Source organism: Callorhinus ursinus, unplaced genomic scaffold, assembly GCF_003265705.2.
Source record: "Callorhinus ursinus isolate GAN/ISIS: 27379988/994484 unplaced genomic scaffold, GSC_fseal_2.0 scaffold114, whole genome shotgun sequence".
In the NCBI taxonomy this organism is placed as follows: domain Eukaryota; kingdom Metazoa; phylum Chordata; class Mammalia; order Carnivora; family Otariidae; genus Callorhinus; species Callorhinus ursinus.
Window position 1 is genome coordinate 1232031 of NW_027397176.1, and position 23381 is coordinate 1255411.

Here is a 23381-nt window from a genome sequence, read left to right on the forward strand (position 1 = left end):
TAGATTGCTCTAGGTAGCATTGACATCTTCACAATGTTTGTTCTTCCAATCCATGAGCATGGAATGTTTTTCCATTAACAATATTATTTCAGTTACATCAGACTTGTGCTTTTTTTTTTAGAAGTCAGCTCTTAGTTAAATTATTACTCTTCTGTCTCTTTGACTGCTTTAAATATCTTGTCTTTGTATTCAGTTTCCTGCAGTTTCACATTCACTTGAGGTGGATTATTTGTCATTCATCTTATTTGTAACTGGTTGGAGTTCTTGAATCTGAGGTTTGATATCTTTCAATAAATCTGAAAATTTTTCAGCTGTTATCTCTTTAAGTATTTCCCTTTCCACATCGTCTCTATTGTATTCTCAAATTAGATATCAGTCTTTTCTATTCTAAACTCAATACCTCTTAATCTCTCTTTTGTATTTTTTGCCTCTTTGTCCTTCTAGGCTGAATTTTAGATAATTTATTTAAACCCATCTTCTAGTTTACAAAATCCCTCTTCAGTTGTGTCTTAGATACTTTTTTTTTAAAAGGTTTTATTTATTTGAGAGAAAGAGACAAATTGTGACAGAGATAGCGAGAGAGAGCACAAGCAGGGGGAGGTGCAGAGGGTGAGGGAGAAGCAGGCTCCCTGCTGAGCAGGGAACTGGACATGGGGCTCAATCCCAGGACCCCAGGACCTGAGCCAAAGGCAGACGCTTAACTGACTGAGCCACCCAGGCACCCCTCTAATATACTTTTTAATTCATATTAAATATAACCCATCTTTTCCTATTCTAATTATTATACTTTTTATTTCTAACAGTTTTATTTAATTCTTTTCCTAATCTGCTTGATTATTTTTAAAATGTGTTGCTCCTCATTCACATTTCCATGTCATTTTTCTTGTCTTAAAACATACTGAACATTTTTGTATTAGCCAAGTATCTGACAGTTTAAGGAGCTGGATGCAGTATACTACTGCTATCTTGTTTCTTCTCATTCTCATTCATGGTGCCTTACTCTTTTGTGTAGTTTTGTGAATTTTGGCTATGTGCAATTCATTTTCTTTGAGGTATTTTTACCATGGAAATTCTTTGAAGTCTGAGCTGAAGCTCTAATCCTCCAGAAGAGCCACGCCAACCACAGAATTAGATCTATTAACCACAAAAATAGTTTTAAAACTAGTTCTAATCCTGTTTGAAGGGTGGCTTCCACCTAAGAGTTATTGAGGAATTTTCTTCCTCTCCTGCACAGCACCAATATCAAGGCAGGAAAGCCCCCTTGCTATTCTGTTAGTTGTCATTTATCCTTGTTCTAAGACTGTAATATTTTGGGGTTCCAGCTTTAATTAATTAATTAATTAATTTTGTATTTATTTTAAAGCTTTTATTTATTTATTTGAGAGAGACAGAGATAGTGACAGAGAGCACAAGCAGGGAGGAGAAGGAGAAACAGATTCCCCACTGAGCAGGGAGCCCAGCATGGGGACTCCATCCCAGGACCCTGGGACCATGACTTGAGCTGAAGGCAGATGCCCAACTGACTGAGCCACCCAGGTGCCCCAGGGTGGTTCCAGCTTTATAGATGTCTTCATGACACCCCCCACTATAGGTGTGTCCTAGGTTATTCTCCGCCCTCCCACATACTGAGGAGTCGGCAAAATGGTGGCTCATGGTTCCAGATTCAGCAGATCTCCTTGCTTACTTTCCAGGTTCAAGCTTTTAGTAACGTTTTGGCTTCTGTGTGTTTGTCAGCAACAGTGGTTTGCCAGTGGTGGAGGAGGATATGGTGGAAGCCATTGGAAAGGCACAGATCAGGGCCTCACCCCCACTTTGATCAGAGCTCTGCTGAATCACTTTTCTTTGCTTCCATTTTCAAGTAGAAAATCTCCACATCAGTGAGAAGTGAGCTTTCTCTGCTTAAAAACTTTTGAAATATTGAAAACCATCAGTTGAGGTCATCTTAAAGGTCCTGTTGCACAAGTATATTTCATAGTTTTCTGGAATTGGTGATAAGTGGCTACTGATGCATCCAACATATAATTTCTGACCTTAGTCTGTTAGACTGTGAAGTCTGTAGCTCTAAGAAATAGTGAAGATGTCACTGTGCCTCCTGGATGAGAAGTGGCCCCAGACCATCCCCAGCAACTGCTGGAAACGGAGTGTGTACAGGTATGGGAGCATGGCATGAGGAAGCATCATGAGCCTCACTGTTGACTGCCATAAGCCACACATGAGTCCCGGCATCAATGTGGTGGTACTTGGTTAGCATGATGTCCAGGTAAAACACCACAACTAGGCTAACATACAGCATGATTAGCACTGTGTGGATAAGCAGGGTACCCCTGGCCCGGGAATAGCCCTGCACACAGATGCCTGAAGTCCTAGTCTCTGCATAGATCCTCCATAAGCAATAGGTGATGAAAGCTATGCATAGAAAGAGAATGCATAAAATGCAGATGTGGGTGACAGTGACCAGGGGGCCATGGCCTTGCTCAGTGCCCAGACTCAGCTACAGGATGCATGAGGCCCCTTGCTCTAACCTAGCATCCTGGCACTTGCTAAGCCAAATGAGACATGTGGGGAAGAAGCAGGCCACCAGCCAGATGAGGGCCACCACTTTCTGGGCAGCTTCATAGGACATGAAGGAGAAGTAGTGCAGAGGATAAGCAACTGCCAGGTAGGTGTGCAGTGCGGTGGCCATGAAGGACAAGATGGTGCTGGTATAGGCAATGAAGATGGCAACTGTGAGAGCACCACAAGCAATGAATGTGGTCCAGGGCCCAGCTGCCCAGGTTGCTGGAGGAGATGAGCATGTGGAAGACAAGGTAGGCCAGATCTGAGAGCAGGATGTTAGCCAGCAGCAGGTAGTGGGGCTCTTGCTGAAGTCTCTGGCTCTGCAGGATGGTTACCAGCAGCATGGGGCTCTGAGCCAGTGTGGCTATGGCCAGCAGGCTTGAGGGGAGGAACAACCAGCACAGCATGGTGACAGGCACGCTCAGGTCTCCGAGCCTTAGGAGGTGTTGCTGGCTAACTGAGGCATGCAGGGGGGCTCACTGATGAGCTGGTCGGAGGCTGGCCAGGCTGTTGTGTCCAGGCGACAGGGTGTCAACTGATCCCCCATGCTTCCTGGCAGGAATGGCAGGCTTTCCCATAGGTGGTTGGTTCTGTACCTGCCCAGGGTGTGGATCTCCCCTGCAAGGGTTCTGATGGTGCTACTCCTCTGAAGAAATGCTGTGCTTGAGCAGACCTTAGGAATGACTATTTAACAAAAATAAAACAACAAAGCAAAATTCTGCTCACACAGGGCTTCCTACATGCATGCACATCTGCCAGCTATCCTGGCCGCATGTGTATGGGCACACCTAAATGCATCAGCCTGTTGCCATGGTGTACTGGTCACTGATCTCCTGAGAAGTGTCTCCCACCTGGCTTAGGTGAGCAGGCTTTCTGCTCTTGAGATCCTGGCTCGGAGACTTTGGGAAGCTCTCTACATTTGTTTGCTTTTCTGTGAAAAGTGAATGCTGCCCATACAGACCTCATGGAAATGTTGCAAAAATCTAGAGGTAACATACTTAGCGCAGTGTGTAGCCTGGGATAAATGCTCAATACATGCTAGACCTTACCTTACCACACTCTCCAGAGGCTTGGGTCCTCCCTGCTGCACAGACGCCCTTGTCCTCACTGCAGAAGGAGTGCACAGGCAAAATGTTCTCAGGATCAAAGGGAGACAAAAATTTTAGACATTGAGCCATAAGAGGCCCAGCCTCATATCATGAATGCCACCTGGGCCAGATCTGGCAAGTGACACACCAGAACCCTGCTTCATCCCTCTGACTACACGGGCACTCACCTTTTGCCTCCTTTTTCTTTCTCGGGAGTGTCGGAAGCTGAAGACTTCAGAGGAAACCTGGCTTTGCCTCTTTTTTTTTTTAAGATTTTATTTATTTATTTGAGAGAGAGAGAATGAGAGATAGAGAGCACGAGAGGGAAGAGGGTCAGAGGGAGAAGCAGACTCCCTGCTGAGCAGGGAGCCCGATGCGGGACTCGATCCCGGGACTCCAGGATCATGACCTGAGCCGAAGGCAGTCACTTAACCAACTGAGCCACCCAGGTGCCCCCTGGCTTTGCCTCTTGTCATTAACTGTGGGCTTGGCTAAATTACTTTGCCCCTCTGGGTCTCTGTGGCCCCACTGGGGAACCATGATGACAACATACCTGTCCTGGAGGCCTACATCCAGTTACGAAAGTGCTGACACTCGTTGCCAAGCAGCCTCATTCCTAAGTGTGCCCCATAGACTGAGCCTTGCCATCACAACACATCCAGGGTGCAGGTAAGGTAGCGAGACACAGGTAGACTGAGTAGCCTGGGGGCTATCACACTGGGAGAGACAGGACATCTGGCATGGTAACTCACGAGTTGGACCCCAGACTCATTCTTCTCACTGGAGCATGAGTATCACTCCTTCCTTCAGAGCTGGCAAAAGGCCCTGCTCCCTGGAGAGACCCCTGGCTCACCCCGGCCCAGGGACCATGCCTTTCTTGAGGGTTTGTTACGGCATCTTCAGGAGAAGCAGCAACCACTGCTCCTGAAGTCAGAATATGGTAAAGAATCTAAGGGTTGTTCTGTGAAAGCACATCTCCTCCAGAGACACTGCAATACCAGAAGGCTGACCCTGCCACCCTGTCTCCCCTACCAGGGCCCGTGCCCCCCAGAGGGTGTCCCCTCCTACTTCCACTGGCCCCAGGAGCTCTGTAGGTATACTTTGAGGGGCAGCCAGCATGCCTAGAGCTGGGCTGGAGGTTAGGCTACCCCTGCTGTCAGCCCATCAGAATGCCCTTCCTAGCCCCCCGCTATCAGTCTTGCCCTCAGCAGGTGCTTGTCTTAGAATACAGATGCCCTGTGTAAGGGGAATCCGTTAAACGACAACCCCTCAGTAAAAACGTAGCTGAGAGCTCAATCCTTCTGATAGCAGTGACAGGCAACAGCTTCAGGGAAATGGAAAGTGAGTAAATCTCATGATGGATGAACTGGTAAGTGTAATAAAAAGCCTGCCTTGCTGTTGAGAATCATTTTATGACCTACAAAATACATAAAGCAGTCTCTTTACACCATTCGGTTTCACCTGCCCAGGGGTCACCCAGGGTGTCCTTCCTGGGAAAATGCAGGCTACTGTGGATGTGGGGTCCCTGGGATCAGCCTTGCTTGGAGGTCAGTATGCGCTGACTGCTGTGGGGATGAGCTAGCGCTGACCCTTCCTGGTTAGTGGCCCCACCACCTTTAACTGCTCTGTCCCACTCCATTCTCTGCTCTCAGTATGTGTCAGAACATTCCTGGCTGAACACATTGTGGGTGCCACAGGAGACCACATGCTGATACAGGGGAAATGAGCAGCACAGGTTAATGAATCTACACGTTACTTTGGAAATAAAATCTTCACCACGTGTGGCATTTCAAAAGCCTCAGGATGCTAGGACTGTCCCTGTTCAGGGACCAGCCAGAAGGCACCCTCCAGGAAGCTGGAGATAAACTGAAACTGTGGACAAGCTTGATGCAAACAGATTCGAACCACCAAGTGGAACGGGCCCCTAAACTCTGCCCCCCAAGGGAGAGAGAAGCTAACAGTGACCATACACATCCTTATTGTGGGCCATCTACTGCATACAGGGACTACCACACGAAGACACGGGAACGCCACATTGCTCCTTGAACCAGCAAGACAGATTCCAGGTGGGAAACTGAGGCCAAAAGAGGTTAAGTGCCTTGCCTACAGTCACGTTGTGAGAAGGCTCAGGACAAGTAAGAAGCTGTCTTTCCCAAGACACGCAGAGGCCCCGCTGCTGTGTCCCCCAGACTTGGCAGTGAACAGGAATTACTCACTGTGGTATCAGAACGAAGCTCAGGGGTGTCAGGGGTTGGTAGTGGGCAGTGGCAGAGGTAGCCCCGAGCAGAGCCCCCACCTCACACAGCTGTGCCCACAGGCAGCCAGCAGCCAAGACTATCAGGTTGGAGTGAATGATCTAAACGGGAGCTCCTGGGCTCCTAGCAGCAATACAATGTCCCTTAGCAACAGGCCGTGTCACCCAACCAGGCTGCAGGAATGAGGCAGTGGAGAGAACCTCCACCTCCAGGCCCTCCTCTTCACCGGCCTGGCTGCATGCCTGTGTGTCAAGGAGAAGCAAAGGGAACTGACAGTGCACCTCCTGGGTGCCAGGCACTTTTGTAGACATCATTTCTCCTTTAGGAATCCTTTAGAGGGTGAGGAACATGAGGCACATGCAAGGTCAAGGCATTTTCTCAAAGGCACCCAGAAAATAGACAGCAGAGCACAGGTGTATCTCACCCCAAATCGTGTGTTGTTTCCAGCCTCTCTCCATCAGCATCCCAGATGGTCTTCCTGCCTCTGCCTTTCTAGCCGGCCGTGCTGCTGGACTCTTCATCACCATCATCATTGCCCTCAACATTTCAGCCTACACATTTGGTTTCATTTTTTTAACTTATTGTTTGGTTTTTGAGTATAGTTGACACACAGTGTTACATTAGTTTCAGGTGTACAACATAGTGATTCAACAAGTCTGTATGTCATGCTGTGCTCCCCATCTGTCACCACATAGCGCTGTCACAACACCATTGACAGTTCCCTGGCTGTGCCTTTCAGCCCTGTGACTTATTCATCCCATAACTGGAAGCCATATACCCAGTTACCATCTCCCCTTCACCCATTCAATCATCCCTCCACCCCTTTTCCTCTGACAGCCATCAGTTTGTTCTCTGTATTTATAGGTCTGCTTCTGCTTTCTGTTTGTTTGTCTATTCATTTTCAAACTACATATCTTCATCACCATTATTATCACCATGTCAGCATCGCTGTCGCCATCTCTCCCGTCCTTATTTCATCACTGTCATCCCTGCATCATTTTTGCCATTCTCGTTATCACCGCGATCATTACCATCATCACTGTCACCATAATCTTCCTCCTCCTCACCATTCTCACCATCACTGTGATCACTACCACCTCATCAGCATGTTGTTCCTATATTAAATAAAACTCTCTACTGGCTTCTCATTGCTCTGAAGATGAAGACTAAGATCTTGGTCCTAATACATGAGACCGAGTACAGCCCATCCCTTGTCCCTGCTTCCCTCCCTCTTCAGTCTTTGTGCTCCAGCTCACTTGCCTCTTCTCTGTTCCTTGAAGAACACATGACCCTTGCTGCGTGGGAACATTGCTACCCCCTTTCCTTATCAGCAAGCTGTCAGTTTGAAGGACTCTTCTGGCAAATGTCTTCTCACCCCTGGAATGGACCACAGCTATCTCCTTTATTTTCATACAGTGCCCTTATTTCTTTTATACTATTTACCATGATTTGTCCTAGTGTTTTCTTGTGTGAGTCATGTCTAACGTTGTTATCAGAATCAGCTCTTTGGAGCTCATTCACCAGCACATCCTCAGTGCCGGTCACAGAAAAGGATCATGTAAATTCCAGACTGAGGCTTAAGTGGCTTGTCCTTAAGGCCAGTGGCTTAGACAAGGAAAAGAGGTGGGATAGATGTTCCAAGTGAGGAACTCAGTTTGAGCAGAGCCAGGAGGATGAAGACCCAGCACTGCCAGGGCCCTGCCTGTGGGCCATGTTGGCTGTGGCAGGAGGTGGGGGGGAGGCAATTTATACTGCAGAGCGACAAGACAAAACTTATCTTCTATGAGGACAGAGCTGACATCCAGATGGACAATGGGCTGGAGGAGGCCTGGAGGCAGAGTGAGGTCTCTTTGTGATGGACCACATGTGTAGAAGAGGAATGCTCCTTCAAAGACAGGTCCTGAGTTGACCCTTCCATCAGTAGATATGCCACTTTTCAAGAACTGTCCTGGACATCCTAGAGATCTCCATCATATTGACACCTTCAGAATTAGCAGATTTTTAATCCATAATCAAAGAATATTGGAATGTCATCAGCATCTCCTGGTTAAACCCAGATTTTTAAAATAATTAAATAATATATATTGATGAAAGATAAATTAAAATCCTGAGAGCTCCCATAGCCCTTACTACTCTCCATCTCTTGTGTTCAGTTGTTGACCAGGCTCTCTACCACAAGGAGCCCCTCAAGTGCAAGGCTAGAGCTTGTTTACCTCCCTCCAGATGGTGTTGCCGGCTCAGCACTCCTGCCTGGTAAACCCTGGGATAAACATAAATGGACGACGGCACCTGGAACCTTGGCTGGGGCAGCTGGGACAGGAAGCCCATGGGGTTTGGTCTTCATTGCCCATATACAAAGCTGAGTGCCTCCTGCTTCTCAGGGCTGGCCCGCCCCTCACCTTCTACCCACATTACAGTGTCTACCAGCCTTCTAGTAGTCAGAGGGACTTCTTATTCATGCACTCACTGAGGCTGTAAGTAAAGTTTATTTTATTGGATTTATTTTATTGGATTCTACCAGACAGGGGACACCTTTGAAAAGCCTCTTTAACTCTGCCTGTATTTAAAGACCCCCCCAAAGACTCCCTAAAGCCTAGAAAATCTGTTCCAGCTGAAGAAGCCCTGTGACCGTTCCTCTCTACATGGCAGCTACCCAGAGCTCTCTCAGCCCAGTCTACTCCCACTAAGTCCTCTGCCTTGTGCGCTCCTCCATGGCCAGTCCCTTCCGCTTGTTCCCGCCTCTGCTCTGGAGGCCACGCCTTCCTGTCTTCTGTAGCCTTGGGTCCTCTCCATCACATCACCCTGCTGCTTCCTGAACTACTTCGTTCACACTTGGGATTTATTTAATTCTGAAGGTTAATATACAACACTCTGGTCTTTTAGTATCATTGTGACTATTTTAAATATATTGAAAAAGGCAAAGAGGAATTAACAAATGCTCCTAGACCCACTACCCAAAATTAACAAATGTTCATGTTTTGCCATATTTGCTTCCAATTAACAAATGTTCATGTTTTGCCATATTTGCTTCCAATAATTTTATATATCATTTTACTATTACATATATAGAGATATATATAATATTATATGTTTTATATGCAGTATATACATATATAGCATATAAATATAACAAAATATTTCACACATAGTTTACAGCCCCTTTTGTCACTATCCTCTGGCCTTTTCCCTTTCCTGCCTACCTAAGGAGCAACATCCACTCTGAATTTAGTCTATATTCCTCCTGCCCATGTGTTTGAATTTTCATTGCCAATATGTGGTTCCCAGAGCATATATAGTATTGATGTTCATGTTTGGTATTGTACTGTGATTTAATTCTGCTATTGCATTTTTTACTCAGTATTATACTTTGTAGGCCAGTGTTTTTCCCACACAGATCTAGTTCATTCTATGAACATGCCCTACAGCATTTCATTCTCTGACCATACCACCACACTTTATCCTTTACCTATTGATGGACATGTATACTATTTCCAGTGTAAGCAGAGCAGTGATGAGGAGTCTCTGTATGTACACATATGATGTTTCTCTAGAGGTACCATTGCTTGACCATGAGGAATCACACTGTTCGTCAGCATTTTCCTTTCGCAGGCAACATGTAGGTGGGATGGGAAATGGATAGTACCACTGTGCACAGAGTCACGTCTGAGGCCTAAGCACCTGCAATGAACTGAAGACATCCACAGGTCACAGGAAAGCGTGCTTGGGGTGCCAGTGGACCAGCTCTTCCTGGCCCTGCCCTCAGTGGCTGGGGAGGGAAAGGCCATCACGGGCCTCAGGTGCAACATCCCAGCTGCACATCATCACTCCACAGTGAGGCTGTGTCACACACAAGGACGCAGCCTCTGCCTCGAGGGAGCTTGTAGTGCAGCAGGAGGGTGGGAAAACGGGGCAGTGCACCCACAGGACAGAAGAGAGGAAGACAATGTTTTTAAGATTCCCCACAAAGTGCCAAAGGAATTCCTAGAGAGAGTGAGCTTCCACTTGGCGGGGAAGGACACAGAGGAAGCCATTAGAGGGTCTGGGATGGTGCAGATGGTCGGGAGATTGGAGGGACATGGGTATACACTGAAGAGAGGGATGGTGCAAAGTGTAGCTACCAGAGAATCAGTGTACCTAAGAGGATGGATGCCATGTCCTAAGTCTGGGGATAGAAGCTGGTGAAGGCAATCTCAAACAGTTTAATGCTGCCACGTTGTGGCAAGGCTCAGAGGAACTTACTACTAGAGGAAAGAGAAAGTGGAAAACCCTGACTGGGCATGAAAATGCCAGAAGGGAAGGTACTGTCCTGTCCCAGCAATTGTAGGTGGTCACTGCAGTGGGGCCTGCAGAGAGGCTATGTGGAACTGTGCCTATGGTCATGGGTGCTGGAGCCTGCTAATTGGGCCCAGTTCTGGCACTGACCCCACCTGCATGTCACTTTGCCTTTCCAGGATTCTGGTTCCTCGTGTGTGAGGTAGGAAATAGGACCGTCCATCCCCACAGGTGGCTGTGTGAGCTCACAGTCCTTGCCCCTCTGCACCGGCCCAGGCTGCCGCTGCTCATAACGCACCCTCCACTTCTCCAGACCCACCCAGCTCACAATGGTGGCAGCCCTGTCCCAAGCTTATCTTCTGCATTCCCTTGGAAACAGCATGGAGTTGGGACAAGTTGGGGAAAGCTTAGGGCTCTGATTGACTAGAAGCAGGACATAGGGGGGTAATGATTTGTTTTCCTTGGATTCTGTTTCCTCACCTGTGAACTGCCAATGTACATAGTTGTGGAGATGACACATGGGAGGTGTGGAAGGCATATGTTCCAATGCCAGACATGTCCTTCCCTCCCCCTGAGCACTTCAGAAGCAGCCTAGATGGTGAGCAGCAAATCTCCTATACCTCATCCTCTCCAAAGTCCCCTTCATCTCCCACATTCCCTGAAAACAGTTTTCCTCTGGCTTCTCATGGGGAGGTTGCCTTTGTCCTCAGACATACCTGCCTGGTGCACCCTGGCTCCTGCCCAGTTGTCGCTCCTAGCTTCTGCAATGCCTCCATTCCCCCACTCCTGATGCCTCCTTTGAGCCCTGGTCATCGTGCTTTCCCGCCCTCCCCATCCTGTTCGCTTCCTCCAGCTTCCCTTCAAAACTCTCAATCTTGTACTCTATGTCTCTGACTATATTAGGGTTTTCAGTTTTTGTGTGTGTTTGGGGAGTGGAGGGTGTATATATATAACTTCTCAACAGGAAGCCAATTTAGAGAAGGAGTTATCTCAAAAATATGTGTGGATGTGGCTTTGTCTAATAGTGTGAAACCAAGTGAAATTCACACAAGGACCACAAGGTTCCAGAGTTGATGTCAGCAGGACTATGGCAGTCTGGTATAATAGAGATCAGAGGATGTACAAAATGAAAGTTGGACCCTCAGATCTCCACTAGGGGGAAGCAAGCTGACAGAGCTATTCAGGTGCAAATTTGGTGCAACTATGTGCTCCTTCCCCCCAAAAAAGGACATGGTAAGTGTTCCCAATTATTTTCTTTGTGATTTTTACAGAGAGTCTCCATTATTTCAAATGAATTTAGAACAGTATTTTAACATGCTTCTTTAAAATATAGTCATTGAGATTGCAGCTATAATTCATGAAATTATCAATTAAGGAATACATGACTCATAACAGAAAAATTTAGAACTTCATTCAGGTAAATCTCTAAAGCACTACAAACATTCTTTTATAGATTTTGAAGATTTCCTGTTAAGTTTAAGGAAATATTAAAGGGCAAGAAAAAGTAAGGAAGAGGGAAAGAAAAACAAAACAGTTCAGAGAGTATAAAAGAAGCAAGTATTTAAAATTAAAAAATAATTAAAAAAGGAAGGATGACCAAGAGTCCAAAGGGCAGAGCCAAGAGTCAGAGAATTTTTTCCTAAGGGCTTGAGACCTTGCCCAGTAGGATATATAAACTTATGGATGGACAAGTAACTCCTTTTTACTTTCCATCTCCCCTCCTCCTCCCTCTTTGAATGGCAATGTCTGTGATTGTTATCCTGGGCCTGTCCCACCATTGTATGTTGGGAATATTAGGTTGGTAGTTTCTTTAGTTTTCTAGGTCCACAAATGGAGGAAGAACTGTGGTTATGAACTATATTTAATGGATTAAACCTTGGAACCTCATCCTCACCTAACTTAGAGGATTTCAATAATGAGATTTTGGACTTTGAGCTGAGGAGATACTGATGTTTACATTGAGATGAGGTTGGCTCACAGACAGGATCCTGGACACGGAGGGCAAGGAGAGACTATAACAAGAGGTAGGCTGCTGCAGATTGGTAGATGGCAGGTTTAATTCGCAAGGGAATTTAGGTATGAGGCTTGTCTTGGGGGAATCACAAGATGACTGGATCTCTACACTGGCAGGCCATGATCTTAAAGTTTATATAGAAGCCTTTACTGGGGGGCGCCTGGGTGGCTCAGTCGGTTAAGCGTCTGACTTCAGCTCAGGTCATGATCCCAGGGTCCTGGGATCGAGCCCCACATTGGGCTCCCTGCTCAGTGGGAAGCCTGCTTCTCCCTCTCCCTCTGCCTGCCACTCCTCCTGCCTGTGCTCTCTCTCTCTGTCAAAAAAATAAATAAAATCTTAAAGAAGAAGAAGAAGAAGAAGAAGAAGCAGCCTTTACTGGACTCAGTCACACATCTTAGTCCAGATGGTCTCAACAACACCTTACTCTCTCAAGGCTGTGTCCTTGAAGCAGCTCCCACTTGGTAGGCAGAGCATACATTCCAAGGCCAGGAGAGAGAGTGCAGAGCCTCCAATTGCCTGGGTCCAGCTGTAAGATCAACCAACGGTCAAGTCCTCTTAGTGACCTCCTTTAACAGATGAGACTCTGAATTTTGAGTTGATACTGTAATGGGATGAGGCCTTTGGAGTTGTTGGGATATAGTGAATGATTTTGCATTTGGAAAGAACATGAGTGGTTAGCAGTCAGAGGTTGGACTCCCCATACAACCCATACACTTGCATAATGCCCTCCTGATGAAATATCCACCCATGATTATGCCATGCTGTTTTGCACCAGTGAGTTTAAGTAAGGGATATTATCCATAGTGGGTCTGACCTAATTATGTGAACAGGGGGAGGGGGCAGAAATGAGTGCATTGGATCTTGAAAGCTAGTTGGAAATATTTGGTGACATTATAGAAGTGCCTAGCCTCTCTGATCATTAGTGCCTATTCCTGGGCATACACCATAATTGTCCTGATGTCTCTGCTATCAAACTGGGGTCCCTGGGCAGAAGACCCTATGTGCCCTCTGCTTCCCCCTTCAGCCTGGGGCCTCCGGGCTCCAGGCACATGCCGTCCACTGCCTTCTCTGGCTATTCAAGCAGGCCGCAGAGTGGGCTGGGAGGGGGACACTCCCTACGGAGGGAGGCGGTTTCCCGGCGGCCCCCGCAGCCTCGCGCCGCGCAGTCCACTCATCCAGGAGTCGGACGTGGACTGGCCGGATGGCAAGCGCCCAGGCCAAGGGCTCAGGCCCAGGCTGGCAGGGGGCCTGCGTGCTAGCCACAGCCCTGCTCTGGCTGCGTCCGCTGCTGCTGCGCGCTGAGCCCAACGGAACCACCGCAGATGGTGAGTGAGTGGGCGAGGGGTGTCAGGTTCGCCCACCTCTCAAGGGCCCCCCCAAACCCCACCAGCCAGGAGGACCTCTAACTGGCCAAGTGGGGCTCTTGAGTCTCTGGGTCCCTGGTGGGGCCCTCCTTGGGTCAGGGAGGGCCAAGGCCTAGGAGACCAGGCTCTTTCCCACTGGGTCTCAAGCATCTTCAGTTCAAGGGAGGAGGTCTGGCACTGGCCTGTCATTTTGGGCCCCCACACCTTCTTCATTTTAAGAATGGGGATGCAGTGCTTCAGCAGGAGAATTGTGAAGCAGAATGTGTTCCATGTGGCCTCAGTTTCCCTAGAATATTAGGCTTGGGGTGGGGGGGTGCAACCACTTAATCATCTATAACCCTGAGCAAACAGCATCCCTCAGAAGTCCTCAGTTTTGGGGACTTCAAACAGTGGTGTGCTAGTTAAGTTAAATAAGGTCTGGGGAAGTGCCTGGGGTGGCACCACCTCCGAGACCTCTGCACCCCAGTGAGTGCAGATGTGTACCTCTGCAGCTGCCTGCTTCCCTCCCCCTCGATGACCACTCCCCCTTCTTACTCAGACCCAAAGACTGCTTCCTTTGCACTACCATCACCAGCAAAGCCAGGTGGGCATTTGTTACATGAGCAGTGTCACTTCACCCTGGGCCTTGGATTTTCCAGCTGAAAGTGAGGAGGGTCCATGGTGGCCCTGAGCCTGTTGATGCTGACATTTGGAGACACCAAGGCTGGCATCCATAATACAGGTGCTTCATGGGTAGGATTGTCTCCACAGTGTGTGGGAAGCCAGCAGTAAGTGGGAAGATCTTTGGTGGCCAGAACGCACCTGACCAACGGTGGCCATGGCAGGCCAGCCTGCTCTACCTTGGCAAGCACATCTGCGGAGCTGCCCTCATAGATGCCTACTGGGTGATCTCAGCTGCCCACTGCTTCCAAAAGTACGTGTTCCCAATGGGCCCAGCTGCTGGGGTGGGATTGGGGAGGGAGTCATAAGATGGACAGAACAGAAGGGGTTGAAGAATGTCCCAGCCCTTTTTCCTTAGGGAAAGGCTGTTGCCCCTGCCTTTGACCCAGCAGTCCCCTCTACTTGGAATGCCATGCTTACTCACCACCTGACTCCAGTCTCCTGACTGTCTGAGTTCACATCTCCCAGGACAAAGGCCATTTACCTCATCTCTTCCTCTGGGGATATCCCCATCTGTCCCCCTCCTCACACTTTGGTAATACCAAGATGGCTTGGTTATCTCAGCTACATGTACATTACTTTTAAATAGTTAAATGGAAATTAACTCTAATTGTGATTATCAGCAAATACTGGAAAACAGACTTTAGTTCCAAAAGAATTGCCTCCAGCCCACTCTTTGTCTTCCTTAAACTTTAGGATTCTAAGTCCTGTTCTCACTCAAGGTAGACTCTGGTTTCTGCATCCTGCCCAGCTCTCAACAGTCCAACAAGATCTCAGGGGGTTTCAGTTTACTCTTATGCAAATGGTAGTAGATATGTAGTGTCCCCGTCTGAACATATGGCACAGGCTTTAGGCTTTAAGTCAGAGCAATATTTTCAGGGCCCCCACTTCCCAGGGCTGGGGGAGCATCAGTTAGGGCCTGGACAAAATGGACAATTATTTTGTACTCTTCCAGTCAGGCTGTTCAGAGGTCATCATCAGCACAACTGCCAGAGACTTCCCTGGGTCCTAACCACCCACACATTCTAGCACATTTCTCTCTGAAGGCATCCCAGGACACAGCCTGTTTAACCAGCACCCAGAAATTCCTGTCACTGCTGTGGAACTATGTGCCTAAGAGATCCTGTGGTCATCATTGTCCCTATAGGCCAGAGTGAGGCATGAAGCAAATGGTTTCTGTCCTGGGAGACGGGATGCAAATAGGCTGCTCCTCAGGTGTATCCTGAACTTACTCTGTGTCCAGACGGAGTGGGGAGAACATCACATTCCAAGTCAGAGGAGGTCGAGCCATTGGCATCAACTGGCTTTGAGACCCCACTTGGGTTTTATTCATTTATTCAGCACCCACAAGTGCCAGGCCCCATATGAGGCCCACTGTGGAGGATGTGGAGATGCAGACCTTGAAGCTTCTTATACTATCAGGAAAGTGAGACATAAACCCAACTACTGTGATGCAGGATGGAGAGGCCAGAATATGCAAGAGAATGGATTCTGAGCCAGTGTCAGGAAAGATGCCATGCATCCTATAAGAGCGGCTTGGAGCTAGCAAGGCCTTGTGGGAGAAGAGTACAGGCATGTGGAATCTGGGCAAAGTAGCAGCACAAGCAGGCCATTTGTGTGGGAAAATTGCTCATGTTCCAGAGATAAGGAGAAGTTCAGTTACATGCATTCCCCTATTTGCTCCACACAGACTCACTGAGTGCCTGTCTCCAGATGGGGACCAGTCTTGGAGAAGTATGTGTGTGTGAAGACTGGGAAGAGGGAATGGATCATTCTGGGCTGGGAAATGGGGTCTTTGAGAACTACTTCAAGCCATGGAACAGTCCAATGTTTCTGGTCAGAACTGGGAACGAGCCAAGTCTTCTCTCCTCTAAAATAAAGGAGTATAGTTTGATGTACTCCGCTGTTTCTTTCCAGCACTGAGATTCTCTGCTCCTTTGATTTAGGGGCATACTGGGGAAGCCATCAGACACTTTCACGGGACAAATGTCCTGAGGCTACAGACAGACATCCAACCCAACTGACAAGAATATTAGGAAGGGAGGAGAGAGCAACCTCTGGAATAATGGTGGTGTCTGGTTGCTTACAAGAGTGGGGGGAGTTGAGGGTAGACAAGTGAGGATGTGAGGGTGCTGGCCCAGGCCACAGCGGAGACAGGTGACAATGCAGCATCTCATGACAGGTCCCATGAACCATCTGACTACCGGATCCTGCTCGGGTACCATCAGCTCCAACATCCCACTGAGCATAGCCGACAGATGACAGTGTATCAACTCATTGTTCACAGTGAATTTAACAAGCGCTACTTCATGGGAAGCGACATCGCCCTGTTGCAACTGCATCTGTCTGTGAACTTTACTTCCCACATTCTCCCCGCCTGCCTCCCAGGGCCGACCACGAAGCTGCCCATTCACAGCAGCTGCTGGATCACTGGCTGGGGGATGATCACCGAGGATGGTGAGTAGGGGTGGGGCAGGCCGGGAGGGCAAGGTCCAAGGAGGAGGGAGGTATGATGCCCATTGTAGGGCCCTTCCAGCCTGGAAACCATGTCTGGCAAATTTCTTTCTGCCCATGGATCAAAAAGTCTGAGCATCACTAACTTTCAGAGTCAGGAACTTGGGTCCTTGGAATCCAAGCCATTCTGGATTCCACCCTGACTCCAAGGTCCTGCTTGGGACCATGTCAGGCCCCTCCAAGGCTTCACCAAACACCTCTTGGGCTTCCCCTGCCATGGAAGGTACATGGGGCAGCAGGAAGGAAATAAAAGCAGGCCTGCTTGCCAGCCTGGGAGGCGAAGTTGGGCTGTTGACAGCTTAAGAACATTTTCCTCTGTGACTTTTACTTCCCCTCATCCATTACCTCAAGTAAAACTGGCCCATTTTGCCAGCTTGCTTGCTGGTATATTTTTAGGCTGAGACAGGAGAAATGGTGGGATTTTTGACATAATGGTGAATACTATACTTTTGTCTTAGGAAAACATACTTTTGAGTGAAAAAACTAGAATGTGCATTTGGCTGACCTGTAGGGTCATAGGTCTGCCATGATCTGGTGGAGTATCTCTGGTGGCACTGGGGGCAAGACTTGCTGGGCTGAGCCCCTGGCCCCTAACTGTCAGGCACAGTCTCTGGTCATGAGAACCACCAGCTCTCCAGCACTTCCAGAGACAGCCTCCTGGGATGGACTATGGCTCCGTAAGGACCACGGGCAGAGCCAGGAGGGTTCTACAAGACAGTCGGAGGCCAGGACTTGGGGCAGGAGGGGAAGGCACAGGCCAGATCAGGAGAGACGGAGCCGACAGAGCCGACAGAGCCGACGGAGCCTGCAGCTCTGCGGCTTCCTCCACGTCCTCCCCTGACCACAGCCGCGAGGCCGGGGCTGCCCCCGGGGACCCCCGAGAGCTGCACATGAGCAGTGCTGCCCGGGGTGGGGGGCTGTCCCCGTGCCACTGTGCTGCCACATGCAAACACCAGTCAGCCCTGGGAGCCATGTGCAGACACAGAGGCCACATGGGGAGCCTCTCCAGACCAGCTGCCGCTTGAGGCTGGGCCATGTCTTCTTGGTCAGACTCCCTCAGCCCACCTGGCATCTCGCAGGCACATCGATGCCACCCAGCCCAGACTCCCCGCTTCCACCCTCTGTGCTTCTACTTCTAGCTCTGCATAGCTGCCCCTGTCATTGTTTTCAAAACATAAGGAGACCCTTCAGTTGGTTTCCCAGTGTGCTTAGCATGAAATCCGAACTGCACGGCCTGGTGAGGAGGCCCTGCTTGCTCTGGACCCTGGTATGACCTGGCCTCACCTCATACAACCCCCACTCCCACCCCATGCAGCCACGTAGACCTCCCCCCAGCCCTTCCCGCTGCAGGCCCCTCACCTTTGTGCTCCTGTCCATCCTACACGTCTTGTCCCCTCATCTTTGCAAGTCCTCTGAGAGATGCCCCAATCCTGTCAGCTAGAATCGGCAGCATGTCCATGAGCCGGCAGGGGGGAGAGGGAGCGAGCCTCCCTCCCAGGCTCCACCCCACATCTGCCCTCTCCCCCACCCCCCTGCAGATTTCCTGGCCTCACCATTGCAGCTGCAGGAAGGAGAGGTTGGCATTGTTGACAGTGAGATCTGTAAAATCTATTTCCAATCACCAGACTCCAGCAGCAGTGAATATTCTATACACGAGGATATGTTTTGTGCCGGGGACCTCATGACAGGAAAGTCCATCTGCCGAGTAAGTGACATGGGCTCCGGGTGTCCCGTGGGAACTCAGGCTGCGCCTCTTCTCCTGTGGGGTCTGCCCCCGTCTGTCACCTCTGAATGCTGCCCCAGCCCCCGACTTCCTCCTCCTAAGCCCAGCCCAGCCTCAAGTGTCAGAGCTGAAGCTCAGAAGTCCCCAAAGGGTGCTAGTTAATACCATACCTGTCTTCTTTAAAAAAACACTGTTGAAGCATAGCATACGTAGAAAAGGGCATAATTCACAGATGTGCTGTTCAGTGTAGTTTTAGAAATTGGCACACTCATGTAACCAGCACCAGAAGAGTCCTCCTCATACCGCCTTCTTGTCACTAACTCCCTGAGAGTAGCTCTGGCTTCTGAAGCTGCTGGGGATTCGTGTTGAGACTTACATACAGGGAATGAGACAGGATGCATTTTCATCTGGTCTCCTCCAGGCAAGGTTATGTTTGCAAGATTTATCCATCTTAGGTGTAGTTTACATCGTTCGTTTACTGCTATATGGTAACCGCTGTGTGAACATACTATCCCTTTATCTATCCTTTCTAGTCTTGGTGGCATTTGGATAGTTTCCACTTGAGACCATTGCAGATAGATTTGCTATGAACATCCTAGCGCATATGTCTCAGTGCCCATGGGTTCATATTTGGGTGCGGTATAACCCTAGGAGTAGAATTACTGTGCCATGAGGTATGCAAGCTTCGTCTCTCACAGGTACCGGAGAGCAGCTTTCTAACCTGCTTGGTAGCAGTTTGCACTCCCACTAGCAGTGGCTGAGAGTTGTCTTTGCTCTGTGTTGTCTCCAGTACTTCATGTTGCCTGCCATTTTCAATTTAACAATTTCATGTGATTTTTAATTTTATTTCTCTGGTGAATAATGGAGATAAGCACTTTTTCATATATATATTGCCTCTTTTAAAGAATGACTATTTATGGTTTTTTTCATTGTTTCTATGGGGTCATGTGCCTTTCTTACTGAATAGGCCATGAGTATGTTATTGGACATATGTGTTAAGAATGTCCTTTACTCGATGGAATCCTCTCTTTTATGGTGGGGAAACTGAGACACAGAGAGGAAAGTGGATAGCCCAAGGTGAGGTAGCATGACAGTCAAACCTAGAAAACCAATGCCCTCCTCTGGAGCTGTGGCCCCCACGGGCTTCCTTCTGTAGCCCCCCGCCGCCTCCTGCTCCTTCTTGTTAGCTCTTTGTCTCTCTCCTTGGCCATCTCCCACCAGCTCAGAAACTGTCAAACGCCCTACATGCACCTTCTCTCCTCCCCAAACCCCTGCCCTGGGCCCTGATTCTCAGCCTGCCTTCCCAGCAGGGCTCACCCCAGTGGTGTCTGCATAGGCCCTCTCCAGCTTGCTCCTGTCTCTTTCTGGGCTCCTCAGCCCATTCCATCAGGTTTTTGTGCTTGCCCTTTCTCCACAGTGCTCCAATCAAGATAGCTAGATGCCTAGGTCTCACCCCTGACCTCTTCCCACCTGGTGCTCAGCCATGCACCTGCAACATCTCCCATCACAATCAGAGGGCAGGCCCTCCTCTGTCACCTGCTCTCTTCGACCTCTTTCTGACCTCCGCACACCAAGGACCCACCACTCCGCCCTATCCTGCTTTTCTGGCCCTGCTCCATTTTTACCTTAGATGGAGGGAAATGGCCAGATATGCCAAATCGTATGCTTCAGCCTTTCTCTCCTGTCTTTGTTGTACTCTTTCTGCTCAAAGTAGTGTCCTGACCGGGCTCCCTGTGCTGATTTCTACCCTACCACTGGCTGTGCTTCATCCAGCCTCAGAAAATCCTACCATCCTTCTAGAATCTGGACCAGGTCACATTACTTCCCTGCTGAGTGTCCTTCACTGTCTCATCACCCCGACCCTCCCAGCTGATAAGGGACTGGGACTTGGCCCTGTCACTCCTTGGCCTCACCTATTCCAAGCAGGCTGGCTACCTGTGCCTGGATCTTCCCGGTCAAGCCTTGCACATCGCTCCCATCTTGGCTCAGAGGCTATCTGGTGCTCCAGGTAGGGCAGCCCTTCTTGCCACTCACCACCCCCTGGCACCTCTTTTCCACATCTTGCATCTGCAGATGTGTGTGATCTACTGTCTGTCTTCATTGTCCACATCACTTTTGTGTCTCCTGCATGCAGAGGGGACTTGGTCATGTTTATTCAACAGAAGGCTGGAAGGATGCTGTGTTTCCTTGGTCCCTACTTCTTAGACCATGATATGGAAGCATTACGCCCCATGGTGGCAGGTGCCTTCCTGTCTTGGAGTCCTGAGCTCCAAGTCCCCAGCATTCTTCTGGGACCCCTTGGGCACCCTACCATTCTGACCACCCTACCAGTCCAGGCTCAGGCATCACTTCTTTTCCTCAGACACATCTCACAGTTTGCATTTTCTCAAGAAGCTCAGCAAAGAATTAGAGGGAAAACTAGAGAACTTAAGTCCAAAAATAAAGGCTCAGGTGGGATGCAGTCCTGGCCTGAGGATTCAGCTAGGTGCTACCAGATGCTACCTTCTCTCCCATAGAGCTGAAAGCACAAAGGGCTGGCATCCAACACCTGGAGCCCCCCTGTACATTCTCATAGGTCTGTGACTGCCAGCCTAGGGCCCCTCCAGAGCTTTGTGAGTTGAGCTCCAGAGCCTACCCTTGAGATTTTGATCGAAGAGGTCTGCAGTGGGACCCTGTGTCTGGACTTTTCAAATGCTTCAGGTGATTCTGAGGAGAACCACTCACAGCCCACGTGACACAAGGCTTCCTAAATTCCACTCTGGTGGAGGACAAGAGCACTGTCTTCACACTGCCTAAAACATATGTGTCCCTCTCTATCTTGGTTCCCACAACTCATTCTGCCTCTTTCCTCAGGGAGATTCTGGGGGCCCCCTGGTCTGCAAGCTGAACAGTAGTACTTGGTTTCTGATGGGGCTGTCTAGCTGGAGCCTGGCCTGCCGCTACCCCATAAGCCCCAGCGTCTTCACTAGGCTCACCTACTTCTCCAGCTGGATCAGTGAGAAGCAGAAGAATTCGCCCAATCCTGAACCTTCTTTTGCTCCTCCTCAAGAAAAACCTCCTATTTTGAGTGACTTCACTTCTCTGGGCACCGTCCACAAGCCCAGCACCTGCATAACCCTTGTGTCTTCACAGACCTCCCTCCTGCTGCTGATTTCCCTAAGGACTCTGTGACAGAACCCATGGTGCCCCTTCCTGGCCCACCCCCCACAAGCTTGTCTGCATTAGTGCCAACGGGCTCTGCATTCTTCTTAACTGTGTCCATCTCTGAGCTCTCCTGTGCATCTGAGGCCTGCTGCAGGCCTGACAAAATAAAAATAATTAAAGAAGTTTCCCGCCCCTGTTATGGACCTGTCAGAGCTACCAACCACCCCCACGCTATTGTTCTTCAAGCTCCTCAGCACAGGAAGATCTCCCTCCTCCCTGGAATAAGGGTGGGGAAGAGAGGGACACTCAGGGGCTTGCTGGCCATCCAGAGCTGAGCCACTAGCCTTGAGGAGTCTTCCAGAAGAGTTATCATGGCTTAGAGGCCAGAGTCTCACCTCATGGAGGAAATGGCATGCTCTAGGTCCCAAAGAGAACTAGTGGGGACGGGTCCTCCTAGAGGTGGATGATTTGCCATGAGCTGGGCATGAAGAAAGATATTCTAGGCCCACAGGTCACATAGGCTCTGTTGGAAAGACTCTGTTTGAAGTAGACCATGAAGGGTCCTGGCCATCAGGCTAAGGTCTGAAGTCTCAGGTCAGCTGCCCTCAGAGCTCTACTCCAGGGTTAGCTCTCAGTCTATTCCCCTAGTACCCACAGTTCTGTCTTTCCCCAGTCTCTCAGGACCCAGAGCACCACCCCCTGGAGATTTGACATAGTTTGTGGTTTGGCTGACCCTGGACTTGCTGGGCCAGCACTGAGCCAAAGCCATGTCCTGAGCTGCCCCCTACAAACATGTCTGGGTCACAGAATCTAAACTAATTAGCAGAATGCTCAGAAGGGTCTCACAACCACAGGCCCCCAACCTGAATACTTGCTGATCTGGGAGCAGGCCCCTACCATTGCAGGCCCACTGCATCCAAAGTGCCATCAGGTGTTCTGTGCAAATTCTTTCCACTCTTGTCCCTCAGACAGCCTAGACTCTCACCAGCAGGTGAGAACAGGTCAAGTCACATGCACATGGTCACCAGAATCTTGTTGCCTTTAAGCCCTCTGCTACTCCTGCAGAGTTTTCCTTCCCAGCTTAGCAGTATCTGGAAGTGAGAAAAAACCATTCCTTCCCTGTTAATAAACTCAGTTATGGGGCTCCATGGCCGGGTTGCTGGGCCCTGAGGTGGGAGTCAGCACTTAGTTCAGATTTGGAGTGTTAGCCACCTACCACTTTCCTAGGCTAATGGTGATGGTGTTGGATTTCTCTCAAATAGAGACTTCTGTTTTGTCCATCAATAGCTATGCTTCTGTGTGAAACATGGAATGATATGACTACTTGCTTCTCCATGAAGTGTCTTGGGCCCCTAACTCACAGATGCAAATTCATTTCCAGACCACTCTGCAGATCTGCCAAATCACAGCTCCACCACAGCGTACTTCCCTATTACCCACCGCCAGCTTCAACGCTCAGTATTACTATCCAGGTTTGATCTCTTTACGGATCTGGACCTGAGGCCTAGGTCTGAGGTCATTTGGGTAGTAAATAGTAGACCAGAAATTCCAACCCAGATCTCTTCAAGGAGCTCAGAGGTCTTCCCTCTAATGCAGGCCATTCTCAGGCACCTCAAGGCCCTGTGTGACTTCCTTTCTCAGGCTACCTGTGAGAAGTATGATGAGAGGCTTGGGCTGACTGTCCCAAATGTGGCTCTGGTCAGTGGCAAGGAAAGATCCCTGATGTCAGGGCACAGAGCAGGTCTGCAGGGCCAGTGAGTCTGCAGCTGGGGGACAGGCTGAGAGTGCTGA

At 49.3% G+C, this 23381-nt stretch overlaps 2 protein-coding genes across 3 annotated transcripts; one reads left to right on the plus strand and one right to left on the minus strand.

Annotated features, from left to right (window-relative positions):
• Positions 1-2061: 2061 nt before the first annotated feature.
• GPR148 (G protein-coupled receptor 148) lies at positions 2062-3103 on the minus strand. The gene is given in 4 exon segments (XM_025855420.1): positions 2062-2185; positions 2187-2746; positions 2748-2998; positions 3001-3103. Coding segments are annotated over 4 exon segments (1038 nt in total).
• A 10254-nt stretch (positions 3104-13357) lies between these two features.
• LOC112811338 (serine protease 40) lies at positions 13358-21772 on the plus strand. 2 transcript variants are annotated; one of them, XM_025855365.2, is made up of 5 exons: positions 13358-13510; positions 14300-14462; positions 16392-16666; positions 18262-18428; positions 21300-21772. In XM_025855365.2, exons 1-5 carry the CDS (start codon positions 13387-13389, stop codon positions 21615-21617), a joined length of 1047 nt encoding a protein of 348 aa, XP_025711150.1. In that variant the 5' UTR covers positions 13358-13386; the 3' UTR covers positions 21618-21772. The 2 variants fall into 2 exon arrangements, with proteins under 2 accessions (XP_025711150.1, XP_025711170.1); XM_025855385.2 differs by having other exon boundaries at positions 16497-16666.
• Positions 21773-23381: the final 1609 nt, after the last annotated feature.